Source organism: Tupaia chinensis, unplaced genomic scaffold (genome assembly GCF_000334495.1).
Source record: "Tupaia chinensis unplaced genomic scaffold, TupChi_1.0 Scaffold145685_1, whole genome shotgun sequence".
NCBI lineage: Eukaryota > Metazoa > Chordata > Mammalia > Scandentia > Tupaiidae > Tupaia > Tupaia belangeri.
In genome coordinates, this window is record NW_006205542.1 from 609,403 (window position 1) to 636,073 (window position 26,671).

Consider the following 26,671-nt stretch of genomic DNA (forward strand, 5'->3'; position numbering starts at 1 on the left):
AAACCAACCAGTAAATCCCCAAGCTAGTCAATGGCAGGCACATGCACACATTGTGAACACTATGTAGATAGCTTCCTGATATAACAGTAGTATGATTTACTCTGAATGGCTGTTGACCTGGCACTTGTTGGCATCTGAGGAACAAGTGCAGGAAACTTTGCAGAGGAGGAAGGTTCTCCGAAAAAGGGGAGATGCACATAGCTGTTGAGGCTGGGATGGACTGTCTTTGGCTTTGGTTGGACTATGACAAACAGAAACCATACCCTGAAGTAATATTCAGAGAGTATTGTTTTCTAAGATTTTGGAAAATTAAAACAAGATATTCTACAAGTTTTATTCTCAGGGGATTGAATCATTAACTTGGAATTTCAACTTACCTGTTGTTTATTTTGCCTTTTATTATGTTTAATGATTATTTCCTGATAGTGACAATGATTTAAACTTGGCCATATTTCCTTTCTGTCTGTTCCTGTTCCTCTTTTCTTCACACTTTTATCTCATGGCTCTGTTTGCAGTAAAACTGCTTTGTGTGCTGCTTAATTACTATTTTGTCACTAGAGATGGGTGCCTCATTGTCGTAAAACAGTGATTTTTTTTTTTGTATACATCCTGTACTGTTGTATAAAAATAAATAAAATTTCTTTTTACATTTGCTTGCCTATTTACTGATTCTGCCTATTTTCTTTTTATCTTTTCCTACTTTTTCTTACATTTGTTAGGTTTTTTTTTAGTTTTTAAAATGTGATTTTAGATTATTAAATTAGACAAATATGGCAAGTGCCAATTAAAACTTTAATTCATGGGATCATCAAGTGATGTTATGGTTAAGGCACTGGAATCCCACTTGATCAGCCACGGTTCAAGTCCCAGACTGGGTGGATTGAAAAATCATGGCAAAGAAATAATTTAAACAATAACAACAACAACAACAAAAACTTTAATTCACAACCTAAATTCATTTCAGTCTCTGTAGAACATTAACCATTTAGAACTGTTTTAGAACATAGGTTTTGGTTTTAGTGCTAAAGTTGGGGTTGGGTAGAACGTTTTATACTTAGGAAGCTTCAAAAATAGAAATGCAGGTCAGCCTATAGCATGGTGGTTAAGGCGACAGGGTCTCACATGGCTGATTGCAAGGTTTGAGTTCCTGGACCTGGAGGCTTGAAAAACATGCTGTGCATGTGTGCATATATGCTCAAAAATCCTGGCAGGAGAAATGGAGAAGGGATTGTGGTGTGACCAAATCTGTGACGGGTGCTTTCTCATTTTCCTTCACTCTCTTTCTCTGTCTCCAGCAAGTGTACATGTCCTCTGGAAATGAAAGAAAAAAGGCAAAAGGCAAAAGAAAAAAGATACTTTACATATGTTAGATTGTGATGACAGTATTTTAGGATATAGATGATTTTCAACAATTTAGTTCAAATACAGGATGAAGGTCCCATATCTGAAATGCCTAGAACCAGTAGTGTTTCAGATTGTTTTGGATTTCAGAATGTTTCATGTACATTTCATGCACACTTTATATGCATAGTCTGAAGATAATTTTAAGCAATATTTTTGTTTTGCAGTGTTTGCAGCTCATCACGAGGGCAAATGTGGAATTTTCTACTTGTGGCATCGTGTTGGTGCTTGTAAAATTTCAGATTTAGGGCATTTTGAATTTTGGATTTTGAGATTACGTATGCTCGATGTGTAGTTTTTTTTTATATTAAATCTCAAGTGATACATGATACACCATCTTTGGGCTAGTGTATTTCTATGTTCTGGGTTAGTGTAGAGAAACCAAAAGCACATAGATTATGAATTGATGAAGGCAAAATATTTGTAATGATAAGTTTTAAGATTCTTAAGTGTGGTTTATTATACCAATTCCATCTCTTTCATGATTATAGTGGTGGTAATTTTGGATCAAGATGGATCAATGAAAAAATTACAGTACAGACTTCATCTTTCTAGTTACATGTGATGTGCAAAATGAGAATGGACTGAGTTTAATGGGAAAAGTAAATAAAATTAATTTATAAATATATTTTATTTAACTAGTATTTATTGTAGCACCAAGATATATTGTTGACTTATTTCTCAATATATTAGTATATTTTTCTTAAAGTAAAAATGAATGTGGGACCAGCATATGGCATAGTGATTACGTTGTTGGACTCCTACATGGGCAACAACAGTTTGAATCCTGGACATGGTGGCTTGAAATTCAGGCTGGTCACATGTGTGTGCCTGCCTAGGATCCCAGGAGGAGAATGGAGAAGGGTCTGTAGCCTGGTTGTTCTCTACCCCCCTGGTAGGGGGATGGCCATGCAGCAATTCCTTCTCTTCTAGTCTCTTCTCAGGATTTTGGGCATGCATACACATGTGTCCAGCATAACTGGCCGGGTATGGGACTCAAACTGCAGTTGACTTCATGGGAATCCAGTGACATAACCATCATGCCAACTGATGGTCCTGATGAGACTTTTGTAAAGCCAAACAATTTTTAAAAATTACTAAGTTCTTTGTATTCTTTATTTTTTTTTTTTTTAAAGGGAGTTTTGCTATAGGGCCTGTGTGCTTGCGAGAGAGACAGAAAACAAGACATCCATCCTCCCACCCCAGGTGGGTGGGATGACCATGCCGCCGCAACCCCTCCTTTTTTCTCCTTCTGGGATCTTAGGCTCACATGCACATGTGCCCAGCGTGAATTTTAAGACACCAGATCTGGGACCTGAACCGCAGTGGGGTACGTGGGAGTCTGGTGACGTAACCATCGCACCATTAGCTGGTTCCAATCTTTGCATTCTTTTTTTTTTCTTTTTTCTGGAGAGATTTTTGCCATAGGGTGCGTGCGCTCACCAGACAGAGAGAGACAGAGAGACAGAAAGCAAGAAATCACCCCCCCAGGGGGGACGGCCACACCGCAGTCCCTTCTCCTCCATTCTCTTCTCAGGATCTTGGGCACGCATGCATATGCACCCGGCGTGAGTTTTAATTTTGCTATAGGGCGCGTGCTCTCGCCAGACAGACAGAGACAGAGAGATAGAAAGTGAGAAATCACCCCCCAGGGGGGATGGCCACGCCACAATCCCTTCTCCTCCATTCTCCTCTCGGGATCTTGGGCACACATGCACACACACCGGCGTGAGTCTCAAGCCACTGGGTCCGGGACGCGAACCGCGGTCGACTACGTGGGTGTCCAGTGACATAGCCATTATGCTAACTGCTGGTCCCCCGGCATGAGTTTTAAGCCACTGGGTCCGGGACTCGAACCACGGTCGACTACGTGGGAGTCCAGCGACATAGCCATTATGCTAACTGTTGGTTCCCCAATCTTTGTATTCTTAATAGTTTATTTAATAACCATACAAGTATTCCTCTTACTGGAGATATGAAAACAGGTTTATAAAATTTAAATTTTTTAGAATGGTGCATGATACTGAGGTCTGGCTTGTTCTCAGGAACTAAAGTAGAAGTTAAGATACGCGTAATGATTCTAGTTCAGTGCCCATAACTTGAATCTCCTATGGGTTACAAGTAGTGTTTGGACCAGCCAGTGGTATGGTGGTTAAGGCAGCTGAATCTCACATGGCCAACTGCATGGTTTAAGTCCCAGTCTGGTGGCTTGAAAAACATGTCAGTCTCATGTGCTTGTGTGTCTCAAATCCCATGAGAACAGAGGAGGCGAAATCATGGCATAACCGTCTCTCCAGGAGGGTGCTTCCTCTCTCTCTCCCTCGTGCACACACCCTACAACAGATTTTTTAGAAAATGTTTTTTTCTTTTAGAAGAAAAATTATCATCCAATTTTTTTGCCTTTTTTTGGTAACCAGTCCTAATTGAATCATTAATTACAACTGCAGTTCTCCTTTATGTCAGTGCATTTTCTAATGCATTTTCAAAAGAAAAGGAACAGTGCTTTAATAACAAGAATGATATTATAATAAGAGAGGCAACACTTACAGAATGCTTCAATCTTGTGAAATTTCCTGGGTACTTATTTTGACTAGCTTATACACAGTGGTGGTGAGGATTAAGAGAGAGTGAAATGTATCCTAGTCTCAGCTGTGTCATTGATTTATTGCATTACCTAGCAGAAAAATCCTGTCACCTCTTTGTGTCTCAGTTTGCTCATCTGTAAAGTGAAAACTAAGTTTCTAAAGCAGAACCTCTTGTTTGTAAGCCCTGCGGGACATAGTCCACTTCCATTGGATGAAATTATCTATCAATGGCTAGTATTGGTCCAGTCAAGACTCGTGTCATGGAGACTGGACCATTATTTAATGGCATATTATTTAATGTGTTGCAGATTCAGTACTTTCTGTAAAATCTGGGTAGTAATTCCTGTTTCAAAGTAGTTTTAAAATTTAAAATTGCAAGTGTATGTATAAAGTGTTGAGGCTAATGCTTGTCCCTCTGTGACTCTTAACATTGTTTCTGCTACTAACAGGCAGTTTGCTATTTAGGACCAGAAAAATACATTTTCCTAAGTGTTCTGTAGGGTTCTTACTTACAGTATCTTGAAATCTTGAGGACAGCTAGTTCGTTGCATGTTCCTTATCACCTCTCCAAAATGCCACCTCCTGTTATTTTTCCCCTTTGTCTTAACTCTTATCTTGAAATTGCTTACTTTGCATCTCCAATCCCCCCAATGCTAACCTCTCTCTTCTTCCTTTTCTCTTCTAAACTTACCAGTATCTTCTTTCTTCTCACAATCGATCTTTCTATAATACACCAGCTGTGTCGCTGAATCTTTGGTTTCCTTAATCTCAGTGGATGCACACATGTGCACCTGTCTGTACCCAGTTATTTTTTGACAGTGGTCTCCTGTAGAAATGGCTCATTATTTCACATTATCTTTCCTTGTCAGTATTTTATGTCTTGTTTTTCCTGATGTCTAATTATGATGGGTAACATCACTAGAACAGTGTTAAATGATTTGGTATAATGTGCATATAAGCCTTGTTCCCAATTATTTTTTATTTTTCCAGGATAAGATATTAATGACCTAAATTAGATAAGAATGTACGATCATACCTATTGAATATAAATATTGCTGCTGGTCTTAAGTATATCCCTTTTATGGACTAATAAGAAAACTTTCAGTTATAAGACACCACAAATTATAAGATGAATTCCTATCTCTAAGATGTTAAAATATGAAAAAATGTAACAGGACTGATGAAATATGCTATGTATAATAGAGACTGTTTTTAATCTTAGTAACTTTTCTGTCAAAATTTCCATGTATACTCTTGCTTGATAGAAACTCTTAAAATTTTCTTCCTTTCACAGTTTCAGTGCCTTATTATTATAGATATTGTAAAAATAAGAAGCACCTTTTTCTTGGTCTAGTTTTATCCAGATGTTTGCTCTCTTTATTAATATATTAGTTGATGGGACCAGCAGATAGCATAATGGTTACATCGCTAGACTCCCACATAGTCGACCACAGTTCAAGTCCCAGACCAGATGGCTTAAAACTGTGCCCAAACTCCTGAGAGAGGAGAATGAAGGAGAAGGGATTGTGGCATGACCATCCCCTGGGGGAGGGAGGTTATTTCTTGCTTTCTGTATCTCTGTCTTTCCAGCAAATGTACATGCACTGTAGCAAAAATCTCTTTAAAAAAATATGTACACACACACACACACACACACACACACACGTAAAATGTTGATTCTCTCTACTTCCAAATCCTCACTGTTACTGTGCAACACAATTTCAGTGCTTGAGATGACATATTTTCTCTTTTCAGGAAGGGTGAGCTATACTGAGTTTTTAAATTTCTTTTCCCCACACACAGAACCACATACTAGATCTACACATCTTAATTTCAGGTTGTTTTATACAATGATGTAATAGGGCCCCATGACCTATTCTCATTTTACCTTTATGCAGCATTTTCTTTTTTAATAGTACACAATTTTTTTTTTTAAAGCACTTTTCAATAGGGCACATGTACTCGCCAGAGAAAGACAGAGACAGAAAGAGAGAAAGTTAAGAAATCATCCTCTGGGTGGGGGTGGGGGGTGAGGGGTTGGGATTTACCACTCTGTAATTCCTTCTCCATTTTCCTGTAGGGATTTTGGGCACACAGGCACATGTGTGCCTGGCATGATTTTCCAACCACCAGGCCCAGGACTCGAATTGTGGTTGGCCATGTGGGAATCCAGCACCTTAACCACCATGGCACCTATCTCACACAGTTTTAAAACTCAGGTTTATTTTGTCCCAGTTATTATTAATCCGTTGGGCTAAATGATAGATACCCTTAATTTCTTTTTTTTTTTTTTTATCCTTTTTACTTACTTATTACTTTCTCAGTATCTTTAGAGGAATAACTTGGAAATCTAGTTTACTCTGAGGAAGTACTTATATTGAGGTGAGGTGGAATAAATACTCAGAAGTAAGTGTATATTGGAATTTTGTGAGAAAGATTTTTTTTGAGAGATTTTTGCTATAGAGTGCGTGTACTCACCAGAGAGACAGAAAGCGAGAAATCACCTCCCAGAGGGGATGGCCATGCCACAATCTTTCTCCATTCTCCTCTCAGGATTTTGGATGGACATCCACACATGCCTGGTGTGAGTTTGAAGCCACTGGGTCTGGGACTCGAACCACGATCTACTACGTGAGAGTCCAGCAGCATAACCGTCACGCCATCTGCTGGTCCCGAGGAATTTGTGTACCTTAAAACTCTCTATTGGGAGAAAAGTCACTCCCAAATACAAGAATACCCCTATTTTTATCTGAAAGACAGTAGTTCTGTGTACACTTAAGGACTGCAATTCACAGTTGACATAGGGTAATCTGTTAAACCTGGACTGTCTTCTTACAGGTGTATATTTTGGGGGAATCAGGAAAAAAAGAAATTATGAAGCGGTGATCTCTTTACTAATAAAGGCATTTTAAGGAGCTCAATCTCTATGTAAAATGTTTTACTTATAAATCTTACATTTACTTTCTATAGAGTGAAAGCAAGGAAGTACTGTTTAGCTAGTAATTACTCACAGATGTTGCTAAAACTGGTTGAAATGATTATCAAATTGTTTTGTGTCTCCTTGGCAGTGATTTTTACTTTTGGAGTTTATAGATTTTAGGGCGATTGTTCTATGAACAACTGAACTTGTATATAAACTTTGGTCATTAGGCACAATTTTTATTTTTTTAAATGGAGAAAACTTTCAGCCAAATTGCAAAAGGGTTAATAATCTCTAGAACTCTATAGAGTTCTAGATTAGCCCAATTTTCCTTTAACCTGGCCTCCATTGTGATCTTGATTATAAATCGTGGGAGTCCCAGAGTATTCTGAAGCCCAAAAGAAAATTTGACCTTGAGTTGTTAGCTGTAACTGGTGGCATTGTTCAAGTGGTATATTTAAAAAAAATAGTAAAACTGTGTCAAGCTACCAGGGAATTCACATATAGGAAGTAATGACGATAAAAGTGGTATTGTTTTCATAGCAAAAGACATTTAGAAAACAGTTGATCCACAAAATGTTGATGAATGTGAAGGATAAAAAATATATTTCTTTTTCTGACTTGAGTAATTAATTTCATAGTTGTAATTTAAATTACTTTTCTAAGGAAAATAATATATATATATTGGAAATAACAAGTATTACTTGGCTTTTATAAATATGTGTGTGTGTACACACACATATATGTGTATAGGAATTACTTTCTAGTATTCATGTAAGTAATGAAATTTCTTGATTTTTTTTTTTTTTTAATTCTAGTGCATGCAAGATATGGGAAACACTAAAGCAAGACTACTCTATGAAGCCAATCTTCCAGAGAACTTTCGAAGGCCACAGACAGATCAGTATCCTTTCAAACTTCTTTATTATGGGGTTAAAAGAACTAACTCATTTTTACAACTCATATTTTATCTATTAGCATTTAGGAAGATATGAACTTTATCACATTATTGTTTTTTAAAGATAGAAGTTGACGTGCCCTGAGCTGTGCTTTGTGTATAGTACATTTTATTAAATTATCATTTTCTGCATAATAGGTTTTGAATAGGAATTTGTTAATATATGATATACACTATTTTTATGTAATCGTTACTGTGTATAAAATGTTATAACTAATTTCTTCTTGATTGATCTTCATCTCTTGGTTGGAGGATATATATTGTTTATTATTTTAGATCATTATTTAGAGATTTGATTTTTAAGCATTCTATTAAAAGAATCACTTCTAGGGCCAGCAGATGTTAGGGGTTCTTAAGGCACTGGATTCCCACATGACTGAGTGCAGTTTGAGTCCCAGACCCTGTGACTTGAAAATTACAACAAATGAATAAATAAATAAATGTTTAATAAAATCACTTCTATGGAGATATTCTCTGATTTCCTTTAAATAGCAATTATATTTATATGTAGCTGTTTGGTATTTATACATTTAAAAGACAAATTATATATTTGGTTTTAAGTACTGAATTATTTATGCTAATATTTACTACTGACATTTCTTATTTGTCACAGGTTACACAACTGTTTGCTTTACAGATCTGCTTTTATGAATATAAATTGAATATTTTTCCCCCAGGGATTTTAGTCAGGATGTGTTTCACATTTATTAAATGTAAAATCATTTAACTATATAGGACTTCTTTTTATTTCTTTTTATATTTTAATCTTTGCATGCCATATGTGATCTCTAATGTATTTTCTGCATCTTTTTTTTAAGAATTATTTATTTAACTTCAATAAGTTTTAAAATTTGCTATAGGTCACATGCTCTCACTAGAGAGAGACAGAGAGAGAGGGAGAGAAAGTGAGAAAGCAAGCCACCAGACTCAAACCACATTCAGCAATGGGGAAGTACAACGTCTTAACCATACTGGTCTCCTCTATAGGATTTCTTTCTTTAAAAATTTTATTTTATTATCATTACCATTTTATTATTATTTTAATTTGCTTTAGAGTACATGCACTCACCAGAGAGAGAAAGAGGAAAGTGAGAAAGCACGCCGCCAGACCCCAGACTTGAACTGCAGTCTGCCATATGTGAGTCTAGTACCTCAACCATCAAGCTACCTGCTGGTACCACGCCTCTATAGGATTTCTGAAATTCACTTTGAAGTTTGAGAAACCAGCTCCTCAAAATTGTGCTGCTTTGTAAATAAGATTATCTAATTGATTGTAGGTTTTTAGATTTTGCCTATTGGTAACATTTGTAGTTTTGAAAATAAAATGTTTTTTTAAAGATTAATTATATGTTAACTATTAATATAGTATAACAAGTATTGAGATTAGCATTGTATATACAGTATGTTTTCTAATCTCAAAATAACTCAACCAGATAGAGGATAATATTTTCTTTTTTGGGTGGGAGGATACTCAAAGAACTTTTAAAGAACCTCCCAAAGCTGCCAGATTTTTATCCATGTAAGAGCACTTAAATATTATTTAATGATTGCAGTGTGGGAAAAAAAAAATAAGTTGCCACACTTGAGTTTTGATGGCCATTAAACATAGATAGTATTGGGCCAACCAGTGGTGTTGCTTAAGGCAACAGAATCCCATATGATTGACCGCATGATTCAAGTCCCTCAGCTGGATCTTGGAAAGCACACCGGGTATGTATGCATGCATGCCCAAGATCTCAAAAGGAATGATAAATGGAGAAGAGATTGCAGTGTGACCATCCCCTATGGGGGCGGGTTGCTTTCTCACTTTTTCTTTCTTTCTCTCTAGCAAGGAAATGTACCCTCTGGCAAATGAAATAAAAATATTGGTCATCAGAAAAGTCATGACACATTTTTGCATAGAAAAACCCATCATGCCTTTCCCAGTGGCCTAGTAGATATTATAGTTTGGTGCTCATTGAAACTTTATCTTAAGGTCTAAATCTGATTATTTTTCAGGTCTACAGTGCCTGATATAATTCCTGTTAGGCTTTTGAATTATGGATATGTTTGCTGTTATTAGCTCTTGCATACTTATTTGATTTTTCAAATTAAATAATACTTTTTCCATAGCATTTATGCATTATGGTAATATTTATAGAGATGTTGGTCTTTTATTGTTCACAAAAAGATGATTTAATGCCTGTTGGAAATTCTTTAAAGAGAGACTTTGTCTAAATTGGGTTGTTGGAAAAGTCATGATGAATTTTTTGCATAGAAAAACCTAGAAAAAACATGTCATGACTTTTCTGACAACCCAGTATATTTGAGAAGATGACTACTAACTAATATTAAGATATAAGATCACAATTCTTGGATCTTGAGGCTAGCCCCCATATTTAATGTAATACTATAGTCAAAAAATTACCTTGGTTATTACAATAGCACTTTTATCATTTCTTCTTTTAATTATGAAACACTGTTTCGGAGGTTTTATCAGGGAGGGTAGTAAGAAAACCAGTTACCTTCCTTCCTCTCTCCATCCCTCCCTTTCTCGTTTCCTCCCTCTTTCTTACCGCTCTTTGAACATCACTGCACTTTGTATATTTAAACATAGTCATTTCGTCCCTAGAGGCAAGTGGAACCAAACTGAGTTAAACTCATAATGTGGGACCTCATTGCTTTCTTAACAAGATTTGTCACTTTTTAAAAGCTTTACAATTTACAAAAGTTATGCAAAAGCTGCTGTGAAAGCATAATTTCTCAAGTGGGATGTGGTTAATTATAGGCTGCATGTGCTAGTGCGGGACAAATGATAATGCTTTACATTAAGCTTTTCATTATTAGGATATTTTATCTTATCTAAAAACTTTAATTACTTCAGTTCCATGAGATCTGTTGTGCACCAAAGCTAATCAGCAATTCTCGTCCTTTGAGCTTTTCCAAGTTTTACTGCTGTCAATAGTATGTGTCTGGAAGTGGAAGATTTGTTCTTTGGGAAAAGATATTAATTTAAGTGTCTTTCAAATGATACCTTTAAAGGAAGGAAAAAAATCTTAAAATACTGATACATGTTGGAAGGTAAAGCTTGTAGTAATGTTATATTTTTTCTGGGCATGTTTAGTACCGATTGCTAGTTTGGGAGACACGGAAAACTAGAGGTAGTAAACTGAATGCTTTGCAAATACAGACATGGGAAAGACTGGGATATGCTGATGTTGTTTATTTACTAAACCCCAAGTCAGCCTCTTAAAGTTGAATTGTTATTACAGCCATTCCTCACTTAAAGACTTACCTGGTTTGCAGCTACTCACACTTGGCCCAGTTCTCCAGTCCAGTCTCTAGTGTGGAGAATTCCCATTCTCAGTCTGTGTGAGTCTCTGGAATCCCCTTTCTCCATCTTGTCTCCTTCCTGCAGTTGTTCTACCCTCACTACACAAAGCATTCACAGTCACCTAAGAGAAAATATTTTGTTTATAAATCTGCACTTTATTTTATACCCACAGTATTATTCAGAGTACGTGAAAGTATTTCACTGGATTTTAAGATATCATGATGTGTTATCGCTTCCTGGTGCTTACCTTATGTATGCTTTTTGTGTGAAGACAATTACGTTATTCTAGCGTGGTGTCACTTGATACCTATGGACAAGTACATAACCTATGGTGGCACAGTATACCACAAGACATCCTCCTTTCAGCTTCTTTCTTAAGTTTGATCCCCTGAAGATATATTATCCTATTTCTAAGTTTTTTGGTTGTATTAATATTTTAGCTTCAGTGGTATAACTAAGTTCTTAGGTCTTGACATCTAGAAACTGGAAAATGAAGATAAATATTTCCTGATCTCCAAATTCATTTTTAAATGTTTTTTATGTTTCTCATTTCCTCTAAGATTTAACATGATAGCTGTTAACTAATTCCTACCCCTGCCATGGAACCAATTTTTAAAAAAAGGTTTATTTATTAAAATACCTTTATTCATAACAAGAGCCAAAATTTAAATAGCATTCACTTTTATGTGCCATGCATTGTTTTTTACATACACTAACTTATTTAACTCCTTCATTAATACTGCGAGACGATGACTTTCTTATCTCATTTTAAAAGTGACAAAACTGAGGCATGAAGTTACATTAAAAATGAAAACCCAATTCATTTATTGAGTGCTTACTATTTATTATATACTGTTCCAAGTGCTGTGTGTGTGTGTGTGTGTGTTATTCTGAAAAAGTTTGTATTTATATTATCTACTTATAAAGTTTTATTTATACATTTATAAATATATATAAATGTCTTGGAATGCTGCCATTCCATTCATTTATGAATTTTCTGTGGCCACTTTGGAGCTACAAAGACAGTGGTTGAAATTGATCAACTAACTGTTCTGCAAAGCTTAAAATATTTACTATCTGGCCCTTTAAGAAAAAGTTTGCCAGGACCAGCAGATAGTGTAATGGCTATATTGCTGGACTCCCATGTAGTCAACCACAGTTTGAGTCCTAGACCCAGTGTCTTAAACTAATGGTGGGCGCATGTGCATGCCCAAGATCCCAAGAGGAGAATGGAGGAGAAGGGTTTGTGGTGTGGCCATTCCCCCGGGGGTTGATTTCTCGCTTTCTGTCTCTCTGTCTCTCTCTGCCCTTCTGGCAAGTGCACATGCCCTATAGCTAAAACCTCTCAAAAAAATAAAAAGGAAAAGAAAAGTTTGCCGACCCTTGTAATAAATAATTTTTTTCTTTAAGGTGAACTAGCAATGAAGAATTGGATTGCATTCGGACCTTCATACAAAAATATATAAGAACTGTGTAAGACATTCTTGCCCTAAGTGGTATGTAGGAACTGAGAACAGTCAAGGACATAGAATGTTCTGTAAATCACAGTCCTTCCTTGGGTGACTGTCATGGCAAAGCACACCTCAAAGTGAATTTTAAATTTAATGGTGGTAATGTTTTATGTTAATAATTAGGAAGATTCTAGTAAGTTCTCGTGCCCTAATGCTTTATTTTAAAACAATATGTATAAACAGATCAACTTTGGTCTAATAAAATTTTAAAACTTACTAACTTTTTTTTTTTTGAGAGGTTTTTGCTATAGGACGTGTGCACTCACCGGAAAAACAGAGAGAGACAGAAAATGAGAAATCCCCCCCCAGGGGGTATGGCCATACCGCAATCCCTTCTCCTCCATTCTCCTCTCAGGATCTTGGGCACACATGCACACACGCCCGGCGTGAGTTTAAGCCACCAGGTCCGGGACTCAAACCATGGTCGACCACATGAGAGTCCAGTGACAAAACCATTATGCTAACTGCTGGTCCCCAAACTTACTTACTTCTTAAGGTAATTTCTGAAAGGGTTTCTGGCATAAGCAGAAACCAGATTCTTAACTGTATTTAAATTATTTTTATAAGATATTATAAGTATAAATTAAGATTTCACTGATATCAGTTATTTCTAAAAACTCAGAGCAACATATTTCACCAGATCTTATTATTGTTCTTAACTCCAGAAGACTATATACTTAAAATGTTTATATTTTTTAAATTCACTATTTGTAAAACCATCATAGTTTTCTTTTTTTTTTTTAATTTTACTATTGGGCTAAATTATTTTATATTCTATATTTTAAATATTAATGAGTTTTCGCTCTAACAGTAATTTTATGGCCATGAGCAATGATATTTTCTTAGTCATAAACATTTCATAAGTGGGGATGGTGGAATCTTTTCAAATTTTAATATGTAGTATACTTTGAACAATACTCAGAAAAACCTACTTGCTATTCTGGCCCCCTTTGAGCACTTTTATGATATCTGAGTTCTTCAGTATCTACTAAAAATGATTTGTCAGCCTTTTCTGTTACTTGTTGTGTCAGCTGTCAATTTGAAAGACTCTATTAACTTATAATGACTAATTATTGACTAAAAATACATTATTTTACTGCTCAGGTAACTTTTCCTTTGAATAGAAGAATATCGGAACCAAGGGAGCCACAGAGAGATTGTATTTCAGTACAGTTAGTTTCCTATGTACTTTTATGTGTTTTATTTTGTAAATTTGAAAAATAATTATCACAGAAAGGAGTTCATAGGTCTTATCTGACTACTAGCAGGGTTCATGGCACTTATAAGGTTAAGAACACACTTCCAGACAGACAAATTTCCATTTTAGTGGACTGTGATGAGTCAGTGGGTGGAAAAAGAAGTCTATGTCACATAACACTAAATATTCATTCCACTGTAAGTAGGTTACTCTATCAACAAATAAGGCTAGTACATGAACTTCAGAAAACTAAACAGCACAAATCTTTGTTTTAGCTTCCCAACTTCTTCATTACTCAGTTTTGCAAGGAAAAATACGGCCACTATTCTTGTAAGACACAGGAATCCAATATAATACACCTAGAGAAAACACGTGTAGTAGAAAAGAACATAGGTATTGGAATCAAAATTGCATAATCTTTTTAAGTTGCTGATTTAACTCTGATGTAAAAATAGTTATATATACATTACTGGGTTGTGGGAGGTAGTAAAAGGAAACAAAGTAACTATAACCTATAGCACACACTGTCTATAAGGAAACCCCAAAATAAACAGGAGTCAGATTTAGAATTTGATGGTAGTGGTAGGGGAATTAAGAGTTGTGGTTGATTACTTTTTTTTTTTTTTTTTTTTTTAGAGAGAGAGTTTTGCTAGAGGGTGCATGTACTCATTGGAGAGACAGAGATATAAAGACAGAAAGAAGAAATCACTCCCCAGGGGGATGGCCACGTTGCAGTCCCTTCTCCTTCATCCTCCTTTCAAGACTTTGGGCACATATGTACACGCACCAGGGCATGAATTTCAAGCCACTTGATCCAGGACTTGAACTGTGATCAGCCATTTGGGAGTCCTGTGCCTTAACCACTATGCCACTTGCCAGCTTCAGTTACTTTTCTTTTTGGGCAAAGGTGGGGTTTTTTTTTGGTTGAATGGGAAAATTTTTTCAAAGAGGTAGAGTTTCTTTGGGAGAAGGAAAAGCAGGCTATAGAATTTAGTTGCAGAAATAATGTGAGAGATTGAAAAAAAAGGGAAATTAGAGTGAAGGCTTTGTGGAGAGCAGTGAATAAAGGGAAGTGTACATGTCACTGAACTCACGCTTTTCCTTAAGTTACCTGTTTTCAGAGCAGTGGAGTTTTTCATCAGAGATAAATATGAGAAGAAGAAATACTACGATAAGAATGCCATAGCTATGACAAATGTAAGTAAAATTTTCTTTCTTACCAATTGGTATTGGGTAGCCCGATCAAACTTAACATTCTATGTAGCTTAGTTTATTTATTGTAAAAATCTGAGCATGGAAGTCTGAAATGCTTCAAAACTCAAAAATTTTGAGCACCTCTGTGATAAAAAAGGTGGACAATTTGGGATTAGCAGAGGGTATAATAGTTATGTCACTGGAGTCCTATGTAGTCAACTGTGGTTTGTGTCCCAAATTCAGAGACTTAAAACTTATGCTGTGTGTGGTGCATGCCCAAAATGCCAAGAGGAGAATGGAGGAGAAGGGATTATGGCATAGCCATCCCCCTGAGCGGTGATTTCTGGCTTTCTGTCTCTCTGTCTCTCCAGTGAGTGCATTCACCCTATAGTGAAAAATCTCTCTTTAAAAAAAAAAAAAAGGTGGAAAATTTCAAATCTGACTTCATGTATTAGATCACAGCCAAAATGCTGCAATCTAAAAAAACATATTGTATACAGTTATCTTCAAGCTGTGTGTATAAGATACATGTGAAACTCAAGTGAATTTTGAGTTATCTGCAAGATACTTTATTATGCAAATATTCTAAAATTCTAAAAAATATGAATACCCAGTATGTAGCTGCATCTTTTAAAAATATTTGAATAAAGTCTTTTTTTTCTGATCTGCCGTCTATAGTAGCATTACCACCAACATGCAGATTTTTGGAAAAATACTTACTAGGAAGACTATCACTCTTGAGTTTGAACCATTGGATACAGATACAATAGAAAATGTAAAGGTTAAGACTCAGGGTAAGGAAGGAATTTTTTTCTGGAACATAGGTGTCCTTTGACTATAACATTCAGTCTACTCTTCATCTCTGGTTGAGAGTTCATAGTGGTGGGTGCTAAAGAAAGGAAGAAATCTTAGGCCACTCCCAAGGACAGTAAGTCTAATAGAAAGGTTAAGCTGGCTGTCCTAAAACAAGGTGGATGCGAATGGCAACATTAGTCGCCTTTGTTGGGAGTGTCCTTCAGATGAATGTGGTGCTGGAGTTTTTATGGCCAGTTACTTTGACAGACATAATTGGGGCAGATGTCTGACTTACTCTTTGAACAAACCAGAAGACAAGTAATTATATGTGAGTTAATTAAATGAACTAATCTTAAAAACAAATAAATATGAGAATAATGGATTTTGTTTTTTGGGTCACGTAATACTCAACTCTTACAAAGCAGAACTGCTTCAAAAAGGATCATATTCTAAATAAGAGTCTAAAACTGCTTACATGGCATTTAGTTAAGTTAATTTTATGAAATTTACACAATGATAAAATACTCATTGAAAAAAGAGAGAGAGAAAATTATTTCAGTAGATTCTGGAAGTGTACAAAAAAGAAAAAAGGCAAATCTGTCTCCTCAGAGCTTAGTTGGTCTGTTGAGATGTAAAACAGATAGCCCAGGAGTATATTAAGACATTGCCTTTAAATTGGTTATTGGGTCCTGGAAAAGTCATGACATATTTTTCTATACAAAAATGCATCATGACTTTTCTAACAACCCAATATTAAGCATTTTGGTACTCTTAAGAGTTGAGACTTTACTATAGTAACCAGATATGTTATTATTACTAGCTATTTCTTTTTAGGCTCTTTTTCTTCCCTGATTAAATTGTCCCACACTGTTGGGTCATTGAAAAAGTCATGATGTGTCTCTATGCAAAAAATGCATCATAACTTTTCTTTTTTCTTTTTTGTTGGAGAGGTTTTCGCTATAGGGCGTGTGCTCACCAGAAAGACAGAGAGAGACAGACAGAAAGCAAGAAATCACCCCCCCCACCTGGGGGGGGGTGGCCCTGCCACAATCTCTTCTCCTCCATTCTCTTCTCAGTATCTTGGGTACACACGCACATGCGCCCTGTGTGAATTTAAGCCAGCAGGGGACTTGAACAGTGGTCGACTACATAGGAGTCTGGTGACATAGCCATTATGCCATCTGCTGGTCCTTTTTTTTTTCTTTTTTACTTAAAGAGAGATTTTTGCTATAGGGCGCATGTGCTCGCCAGAGAGACAGAGAGACAAAAAGTGAGACATCACCCCCTAAGGGGGATGACTACTCCACAATCCCTTCTCCATTCTCCTCTCAGGATTTTTGGCATACACACACACCTGCTTTGCATGAGTTTGAAGCCATCGGATTTGGGACTCAAGCCATGGTCGACTGTGGGAGTCCAATGACATAACCAGTATGCTATCTGCTGGTCCCTGCCTCATGACTTTTCTGATGATCCAATAGTTAATAATAGTTTAAAGCTAATTACCTTTATTGTTTAACTCTTTTTTTTTGGCCTTTGATTCCCAGATTAATAGCTAAAAAAACAGTTAACCTTGTGTTTGAAGTCATCTGTCCTGTGACTTAGAGACAATCCTTTCATCTCACTTTATGTGCAAACTGGTTCCTTTGTGACTTGTGGAGAGCAGTGTTCTAAAAAATTCAGTCAAATCCTAACAAAGTAAAGGTATTTTAATATCTTGCCTTTGACCATGAGAAAAATAATGTTAAAAAAAATTTTTTTAAGTATCATGAATATATATTTTGGAACAAAGATACCCCTGAAGGTAGAGTTTGAGTTGCATTTGCATTAGATGTAAGAGAGGAAATTTGTTGAATGATTGATAAAAATTGACAATATTGAGAATGGTATTTATGATGTCCATAAAATTGAGTCTGCTTTAAACATTATTGGGGGAAAAAGGACTAACTTTATAAAGTACAAGGATGTATTTTCATAAGTCATAACAAGAAATCACTTTAGTGTATTTTTAAAAACATACTGCTTTAGAGGCCAGCAGGTGGTGTGATGTTTAAGGGCTCTGGACTCCCACATAGCTAGCTGCAGTTCGCATCCGGGCCTCATGACTTGCTGTCTCTCTCTCTCCCCCCACACCCCCCTCCCTTCCTCCCTGGCCAAATTTAAATAAATAAATAAACAAAAAAATAAAGTTAAATAAAAATCATTTTAAAAATATACTGCTTTATATTAAACAGTCTTTTTAAAAACTATCAAGTGTTAAATGCTTTTTTAAAAAATTATATTTGAACTTACAGTATTTTTTTTTTCACCTGGGCAACAATCTGGAAAATGATTTCTTTGTATTAATGGAAAACAGTTTATGTTTGGATGGCAATTGTTATGGAGTTGACTGTTTTTCCCCTTAAGTAAGAGAAACTACTAATATGGTTGGTTAGTAGAATTTCTTCATTCATAGGAGATGTGGTGAAATAAAATATCTAAGGCTTAAATGTTATGGTATGTATAACTCATTTTCAAATGATTCAATGAAGCCTGCAGGTATGTGTATGTGTGTATGTGTTGAATACATCTGTGTGTCTATACAGAGAGAACAAACATGGTGATTAAAAAAAAAACTAGCAAGTTTAAAGTATTTCAGGGCCAGCGGTAGCATGGTGGTTGGGGCATCTGGATTCCACGTGGTGGACTACACAGTTAGATTCCTGGACTCACCCTCTTAAGAGGTACAGTACTGGGCAGGCCCAAAATTGGGAGGAAATGCAGAAGGGATTGCGGCAGGAGGTAGGTGCTTTCTCACTTTTCTTCTCTCTCTGTTTCTCTTCAGCGAGTCTACCTAGCCTCTGGCAAATACATAAATAAATAAATAAAATATTTCTTCCTCTTTAATGGTGATCAGTGTGCAAATAATCATGAGTATTATTGTGAATTATACCCAGTGTTTTGTCTTTAACATTCATTTGAAATAATTTTTGATCACATGTTTATGTTCGCAGTTTCCTAGAGTATTAAAAGAGGACATCATTCTTGCTTTCATAGAGATTGATGATGGTGGGGATAAGAACAGGTTTTTTGTTTGTTTGTTTGTTTTTTAAGAGAGATTTTTTTCCTATAGGGCGTGTGCTCTTGCCAGAGAGACATAGAGAGACAGAAAGTGAGACATCCCCACACTCCCCAGGGAGATGGCCACGTTGCAATCCCTTCTTTTCCGTTCTCCTCTCAGGATTTTTGTCATGCATGCACAGGTACCCGGTGAGAGTTTTAAGCTCCTAGGTCTGGGACTTGAACTCTGGTCGACTATGTGAGTCCAGTGACATAACTGTTTGCTGGTTCCAGAACAGGATTTTTTTTTTTAGAAATCATAATACGAGGCAAAATATAAGTACCTTGTATCTCAGGTACCTAAGGAATACTAGAGTACTTAAGGGGATACCTAAAGAGAGATAGTTTGAACACTAGTTGTAGTCTGCTGAAATAAAAAGATGCCTTGAGTAACTTTTAATCTTCATGTGAGTGTTAGTAAGAACCTAAAGGTGACTCTGTTTCTAAGACAGTAGCTTTTTAATCTTTAAAAAAACAAAACCTCTGAATTACCAGTTGGTTGTAGTGGCACGTGCTGGTAGTCCCAGATATTTGAGGCAGGAGGTTTGTGAGTTCGAGGTCAGCCTGGGTAACACAGCAAAAGACCATGTCAAAACAACAATGAAATGCTGCATTTTTGCTGAGCCACACCTTTCATGCTAGTAACAACATGGGGCCTCAGTTTTACAGCCAAGAGCCAATGTATTCTGCCAGTGGTGAGCTTGTTAGAAAACCCTGAGCCTTAGATCACATCATAGCCCTTGGGCTTAGGTATCTTACAAGGACCAACTCCCAAACACCAAATAATTCTTTCTAGAACTCTCCTCCTTTATCATCTCACTTTTTCACAGATGGGAGAAAATGTCCCTGTATACGGGAATGTCTTTCCTACATTATCAATATTTCTTTCTTACATATCAGCCCATTTCTTCTTTGCTGAAATCCTACATTTCTATTAAGGATAATTTCAAATATACCTCTTTTAAAAATTCTTCTAGTAGGAACTACTGCTATCTAAATTCTGTGTCCCCATAGCACTTTAGTTTTTGCTATAGGGCACATGCATGCCCCAGAGAGAGAGAGAGAGAGAGAAAGTGAAAAGTCTCCCTACCGTCATCCTGGTGGGGGTGGCCATAGTCCCTTGTCCAGACTCCTCTTGAGATTTTGGGCATGCACTCACACAAACACACACACACACACTCACACACACACCTAGTGTGGTTGCAAGCCATCAGGTCTTGAACTGTGCAGTTGGCTATGTGGGATCCAGTGCCTTAACCTCCATTCCATCTTTTGGCCCCATCTCTTAGCACTTCTATTCTTCTATTATAGCAGTTACCACATTCTGCTTTACGATATAGTATATGGTTGGTAATGTTTGGGAGAAAGCATTTCAATTTCAGTGCTTTGTGCATGGCTTATATTCAGTGATGTTTGTTACATGACTGAATGAACAAATACACTAAGGAGTAATCCAGAGGGACTTCACCAGCCAATCTGTCACTCCATATTTTACTCCAGGATGACAGCTAGCACAGATCTTAGAAAGGAGGGATGGAAGTATTGAGAGTTGTTATGAAAGAAGTCAAAGTGTCCATGTTGGGGCCCTCTTCCAGTTCCTAGGGTCCTCAGGTCCTTGCCAGATAACCCCATCTTTTCATAATATGGCAGCTTACTTTTTCAAGACTACTAGTACAGTTTCTCTCACACTTCAAATCTCCTCTTTAAGGTAGGGCTCGGCCCCTTATAAAGGCTCACCTGAATAGGCCAGGTTCATTAAAGATAATCTCCCTTTTGATTAATCATCATCAGTAGATTTTGTATGTTAAGTACTTTCACATGTGTTAGGTTCATTCATCTTTGCCATGCAACACCATAATCAAGCAAGTGAAACCCATCTTGTCCGCAGTTCCATCCACAATCCAGGGGAGGGCATCACATAGAGCATGCAGGCCAACAGGTTTGGGAATCTTGGTGACTGTCTTAGAATTCTGCCTACCACAGTGATACAGAATGGGTCTGCTCTTCCTGGCTGTTCTTTGATTCACTAAATGGCAGGGAAAATTTGAAACATTGCAGAAATCTATCTTGTCTGCCCTTTCCCCACTTCTATAAACTACAGGAAGCACAGTGGTAAAATGAGTGCTTCGGATCTCGCAGGTCCAAATGAGGCTGAACTGCCTCTTTCTTTGCTCATTTCCTCCAGCAGCTTCTCGTTCGCCATGTCTCTCTTCCTCCCCTAACCCTCCCTCTCTCTTTAGGTGGCAAACTGGGGAGCTAGGTTTAGTGTAAAAGAGCAGAGTTTCTGGGTTTGTTTGTTTTTCTTTTTTTGCTGTTGTCTTTGTTGCTTCTTTCTATGACAGTTTCTATTTCCTCTTCTGTAGAATAAGGCTGATCATGGTATCTACATTTCATATTTCATAATATTGTTGTAAAAATTAAATAGGATAAGTCATGCTATATTCTTAGAAGGTGCCCAGCACATAACAAACTGTTGTGATAATTAGTGAAGGAAGAGGAGGGTGGTGCCAACAAATGACTCTAAGCTAGTGGGTAATTAAGAAATGAATATTTGAATGTAACTAAAAGATTTTAGGTCACTGGCAAGAGTTTTGTTTGATTAATCCCACCACATTTTAGCCTTTTTTTCTTTCTTTCTTTTTTTTTTTTTTTTTTTTAAGATTTTTGTCATAGAGTGCATGCACACACCACAGAGAAGGAAAGTGAGAAATCATCCTCTTCAGGAGGATGGCCACGCCTCAATCCCTTCTCTTCCATTTTTCTCTTGGGATTTTGGGCAAACACTCACACCCAGTATGTCTTTCAAGCCACTAGGTCCAGGACTTGAACTGAAGTTGGCCTCATGAGATCCAGCTCCTTGACCATCACATCACCTGCACATCCCACTAGTGATTTGCTTTAATCACAGTAGATTATCTTTTCTACAAAATTTATATGAATGGTATAATTTATTTGAATGGTATTATACTCTACATACTCTTTATTTATCTGACTTATTTCTTTCAACACATTTCTGAAATTCACCCCTGTTTATGTGTGTACTATTAGTTCATTCCTTTTTTATCGGAAAGTAATATTTCATTGTTTGGGTATACAATAGTTGGTTTATCTACTCACTTGCTGTTCTATTCATTGCTTTTTCAAATGTCTTTATTACAGAACAAGTTTCTGTTTTCTTTAACAGCTGGAACATGGATTTAAGCTATTTTTGCTTCTTCTTTTATTTTTTTCCCTTTTCTCTGCATTAAGAAGTTTAATAATTACCTATTTATTTTTATATTCTTACTCTGAATTTTAAAAGTGACCAAGTCAGTTTGTCATCTTAAAAGGAGATAAGCACTTTTACAGTGAATAGCAACCATCCCTCAGTATCCACAATGGATTGGTTCCAGGAACCCTGTGAATATAAAAGTCTGTAGTGCTGAAGTCCCTTATGTAAAATGACATTCTTGGATATAACCTATGCACATCTGCTTCTATACTTTACATCATCTCTAGATTATTTAGAGTACCTAATATATCAATAGTTGTTATGTTACTTAGGGCATTAATGACAAGACAGAAGTCTTTACATGTTCAGTTCAGTCACAGCTGATTTTTTCTCTGAATATTTTTGACCCACAGTTTGTAGAATACAGAGATATGGAACCAGTGGATATGGAGGGCTAACTGTACCTTGCTGATTTCTAAGCAAGTAACTAAATTCCCTACTTCTGTTCCCCTTTTATATATATATATATATTTTTTAAAGATTATTTATTTAATTTTATTCATTCATTTATTTATTTTAATTTTACCAGAGAGAAACACAGAGAGAGCGAGAGAGGGAAAGTGAGAAAGCAAACCACCAGGTCTGAGAATCAAACTGTGGTCAGCCATGTGGGAGAGTCCAGCGCCCCAACCACCATGCCACCTGCTGGTCCCTCTGCTTTTATATTTTTATGTTAGGGTTTTAGGTCAGTCTGGGCAAAGGTCTTTTATTCATGATCATTTTTTGATTTTATGATTTTATGCCTTTTGATTCCTTTCTCTGTAAAGTAAGTAGTTAAAGGTCTGTAGGAGGTATCCAGTTGGATAAGCCAGCTTTAAGCCAGCCATTAAGGCATAGTTCTGACTTCTTGTTTTTTAGCGGAAAATCTACTTTTCTTTGTATTGTGTAATTTCTGTGTAATTTGCATGAGTAGTCCTTAAGCGGCTAGTTTACACAATTATAAGAGTCAACAGGGTGCAAGGAAAAAATACCCTAAACTTCATAGTGTTGCGTTGAGGTTCATGAATTACTGTTATAACTAACTTAATAAGAAGCAGATTGAAGAAGGACTTGTCATTTTGCAATGTTTTGATATTACTTAATGACCTATCTGTAATAGCACCTTTTATTTTAAAAAATTTCTCATAGGCACTATTAGAATGGTAGGGCAATGCGGAGATGTCAGTTTTTATGGCTCCAAAGATTGACTATGTATTTATAAGTGTATTTTAGTTATATTTTGGCAGTAAAGAGAGCAGAAGATAATGTTTCCATTAAAGTGATCAACTCTGCATGTAAAAATTGGGTCTGAAGATGTGTGAAAAAGCTTCTAGATGAAACCCATTTTCATGTATAAATTGCTTCTGCTGCATATATAACCATTTTATAATGCTTTGGCATAATTCAGCAAGTACAGCACTTGAAATAGTGTTTTTGTGCTGATCTTAAAGAAGAAAGTGTATAAATTGCTTTATAATAAGTCTGTTGGCTGCTCAGCTGTTATATTACGTTAATCCACTCCATTTTCCCCCAGCCCTTTTTTCTTAAACAGTTGATGAAACTTTTAATTAACTTTTACTGTATCAGCTGTCTTATTTTTCATTTTAGAAAGTTTTAAGTGAAAACAAACTCATATCCCCTACTACTTGGGACCATGGGTCTGCATGCTTTAGAATTTAGTATTTAAATAATATTGACTAAAAGTGAACTATCCAAGAAGGTTAATTATTTTTCACATACTTTTGGTCTGATCTTAACTAAGTTCATTTTACATTTTATATCCTAGTGAAATCCATTTTAAATCATATGCTCTTCTGCATGAAATCCTTTAAGAAATAGTACATGCAAAATTTTAAAAAGCAATACTTTCTTCTTACTGCATTATTTTCCTTTGTTAACATGTTTCTAAATGCTTCTGTGCTTTAGAAATAAATGGATTGTTGTTTCTTTCTTGTGCTTGCCGATTCTGATTACCTTTTCATTCCTTTTTCCTCTGACTTTTCATCTGTACTCCACAGATGTCCTCCTCTGATGCTCCTCTTCAGCCTTTGGTATCCTCTCCTTCTCTGCAAGCTGCTGCCGAGAAAAACAAATTAGAGGTATGGGAGCGTTTTAGCCAGCTACATTACGTAGTGTTCAATGGTAAATGAACTTCCTTTCTCAATATGCCATATTTTTTTTAGGAGAGATTTTTTTCTATAGGGTGTGTGTGCATGGCAGAAAGACAGGAAGTGAGAAATCACGCCCCCCAGGGGGATGGCCATGCTGCAGTCCTGTCTCCTCCATTCTCCTCTCCATGTGAGTTTAAGCCATCAGGTCTAGGACTTGAACCATGGTCTACTGCGTGGGAGTCCAGCGATGCAACCATTACTCCATCTGCTGATCCCTAATGTGCCATAATTTGAGAGTGCTACAGTAGTTATTATATATTGTGTGATCTCCAGTGTTAATTATGTCAAATGTAATAACTTCTAGAATATTTTCCTATGCCAAAGGTAGAGTTAAAGATCTTTATATTTAATTTTAGAATGACTGGATTCACTGATGCCATAGGTCTATCTCATCAGTTAAAAAGCAATTAATTTCCTTTAAACTTTATTATTTCTTATTTAATCATTGTATATCTTCTTCTTTTTTTTTTTTTTTTTTTTTTTTTTTTTCCCCATAGGGTGCATGTGCTTGCCAGAGAGAGACAGAGGGGAAGGTAAGAAATGACTCCCCAGGGTGGATGACCACCCTGCAGTCCTTTCTCTTCCATTCTTCTCTTGGGATTTTGGGCATGTATGCATGCGCACTTACATACCCAGCGTGATTTTCAGGCCGCATGGTCCAGGACTCAAAATGGCAGTTAGCCATGTGGGAGTCTGATTCTTTAAGCACCGTGCCACCTCCTGGCCCCATCATTGTGTATTTTCGTAGCATCCAAAATAGTTTTTCAAAGCAGGCAAGTAGTGCGTGACAATCAAATAAAAAATACTACCATATATATCATTTTCAACAAAGAACTTTACATTCTTGTGTCTGTAAAATATGCTCTTCTGCATGAAATCCTTTAAGAAATTTTACGTGCAAAATTTTAAAAAGCAATATTTTCTTCCTACTGCATTATTTTCCTTTGTTAACGTGTTTCTCAATGCTTCTGTGCTTTAGAAATAAATAGATTTTTGTTTCTTTCTTGTGCTTGTCAATTCTGATTACCTTTTCATTCCTTTTTCCTCTGACTTCATCTGTACTTCACAGATGTCCTACCTACCTAATCCCTACATATCCACCCTCCCTTACACGCTCTTGCTCTGTTTTTTTTTTTAAGAATTATTTATTTTATTTTATTACTATTTAAATTTTGCTATAGGATACATGTGCTTACCAGAGAAGGAGAGAAAGAGAGGGAAGGCGAGAAAGCAAGCCACCAGGTCTAGTGCTCAAACTGCAGTCAGCCATGTGGGAGTCCAGCGCCTTAATCACCGTGCCACTTGCTGGCCACATGACCTACTCAATGCTCTGTCTAAATCTTACAATTTCTGCCAGAGAGTATAGACATTTGGTAAATATTGAGTAAGGATATACAGTGTTTGTCTTTCATAGTCTGGTTTGCAGCCCTCTTTTGGTTTCTGTTAGCATGAAATGACTTTTTCTAGTGCTTTACTTTCGGTACATGCATGTCTTTATCAGTGAGATGTATTTCCTTTAGGCAGCATATATGAGGCTCCTGTTCTTTTTTTTTTTTTTTTTAATCTGTTCAGTTAATCTGTATCTCTTAATTGGGTAATTTATTCCATTAACATTCAGTATTATTACTGATATTTGTGGAATAATCCCTGCCATTTTGTTAGCCATTTTCTTAGTGTTTTGTGTTCTCTTATTTCTATCTCCCTTTTATTTACCTGATATAGCTAGTATTCCCACAAGTATTTCTTGATGAACTGGTCTAAATTCTTCCACTTTTTGTTTACTTGGGATTGATTTTATTTCTCCTTCCCATTTGAAGGAAAATCTTGCTGACCATAGTATTCTTGGTTGAAATGTTTGTTCTTTCAGTGTTTTAAATGTGACTTCTCATTCTTTCTTTGCTCATATTGTGTTAGTTAAGAGATGAGAGGTTAGCCAGATGAGGTAGTCTTTGTATACATGTGTGTCTATTCCTTGATAAATGATGAGCTAGACTTCGGAACTACAAAGACAAATAAGATATGACCTCTATCTTTAAGACGCTTCCAGTCTGATGGAGGAAAATAGATAATGATACAGTAGTTTATAGCGCAATGTAATAAGTACTGTGATGCAGATATACTCACTGTGCTGCTATTAATATAAGAGGCATGCTTTGGGTGCATCTTATACTCTGAATAGTATTATATATAAGGATTAGGAGCCATTCCAAGTAAAGAAGTGGTTTGTGGGGGGGGGGGGAAAGAATGGCCAAAGCAAAAAGTTTGGGGGGTGAAGG

The 26,671-nt window shown here is 36.4% G+C and overlaps 1 protein-coding gene across 6 annotated transcripts in view; it reads left to right on the top strand.

The window, feature by feature from the left end:
* Positions 1 to 26,671, top strand: part of SMAP1 (small ArfGAP 1) — a 167,492-nt gene that overhangs the window by 73,208 nt on the left and 67,613 nt on the right. For 3 of the 6 annotated variants that reach the window (XM_014584133.2, XM_014584130.1, XM_014584132.2), the window contains exons 3-5: positions 7,725 to 7,810; positions 15,008 to 15,083; positions 24,243 to 24,323. In XM_014584133.2, coding sequence (XP_014439619.1) covers positions 7,728 to 7,810; positions 15,008 to 15,083; positions 24,243 to 24,323 — 240 coding nt within the window. In that variant the 5' untranslated portion in view covers positions 7,725 to 7,727. The remainder of the gene's footprint in view (positions 1 to 7,724; positions 7,811 to 15,007; positions 15,084 to 24,242; positions 24,324 to 26,671) is intronic. The other 3 variants (XM_014584129.1, XM_014584131.1, XM_014584134.2) reach the window with 1 other exon arrangement.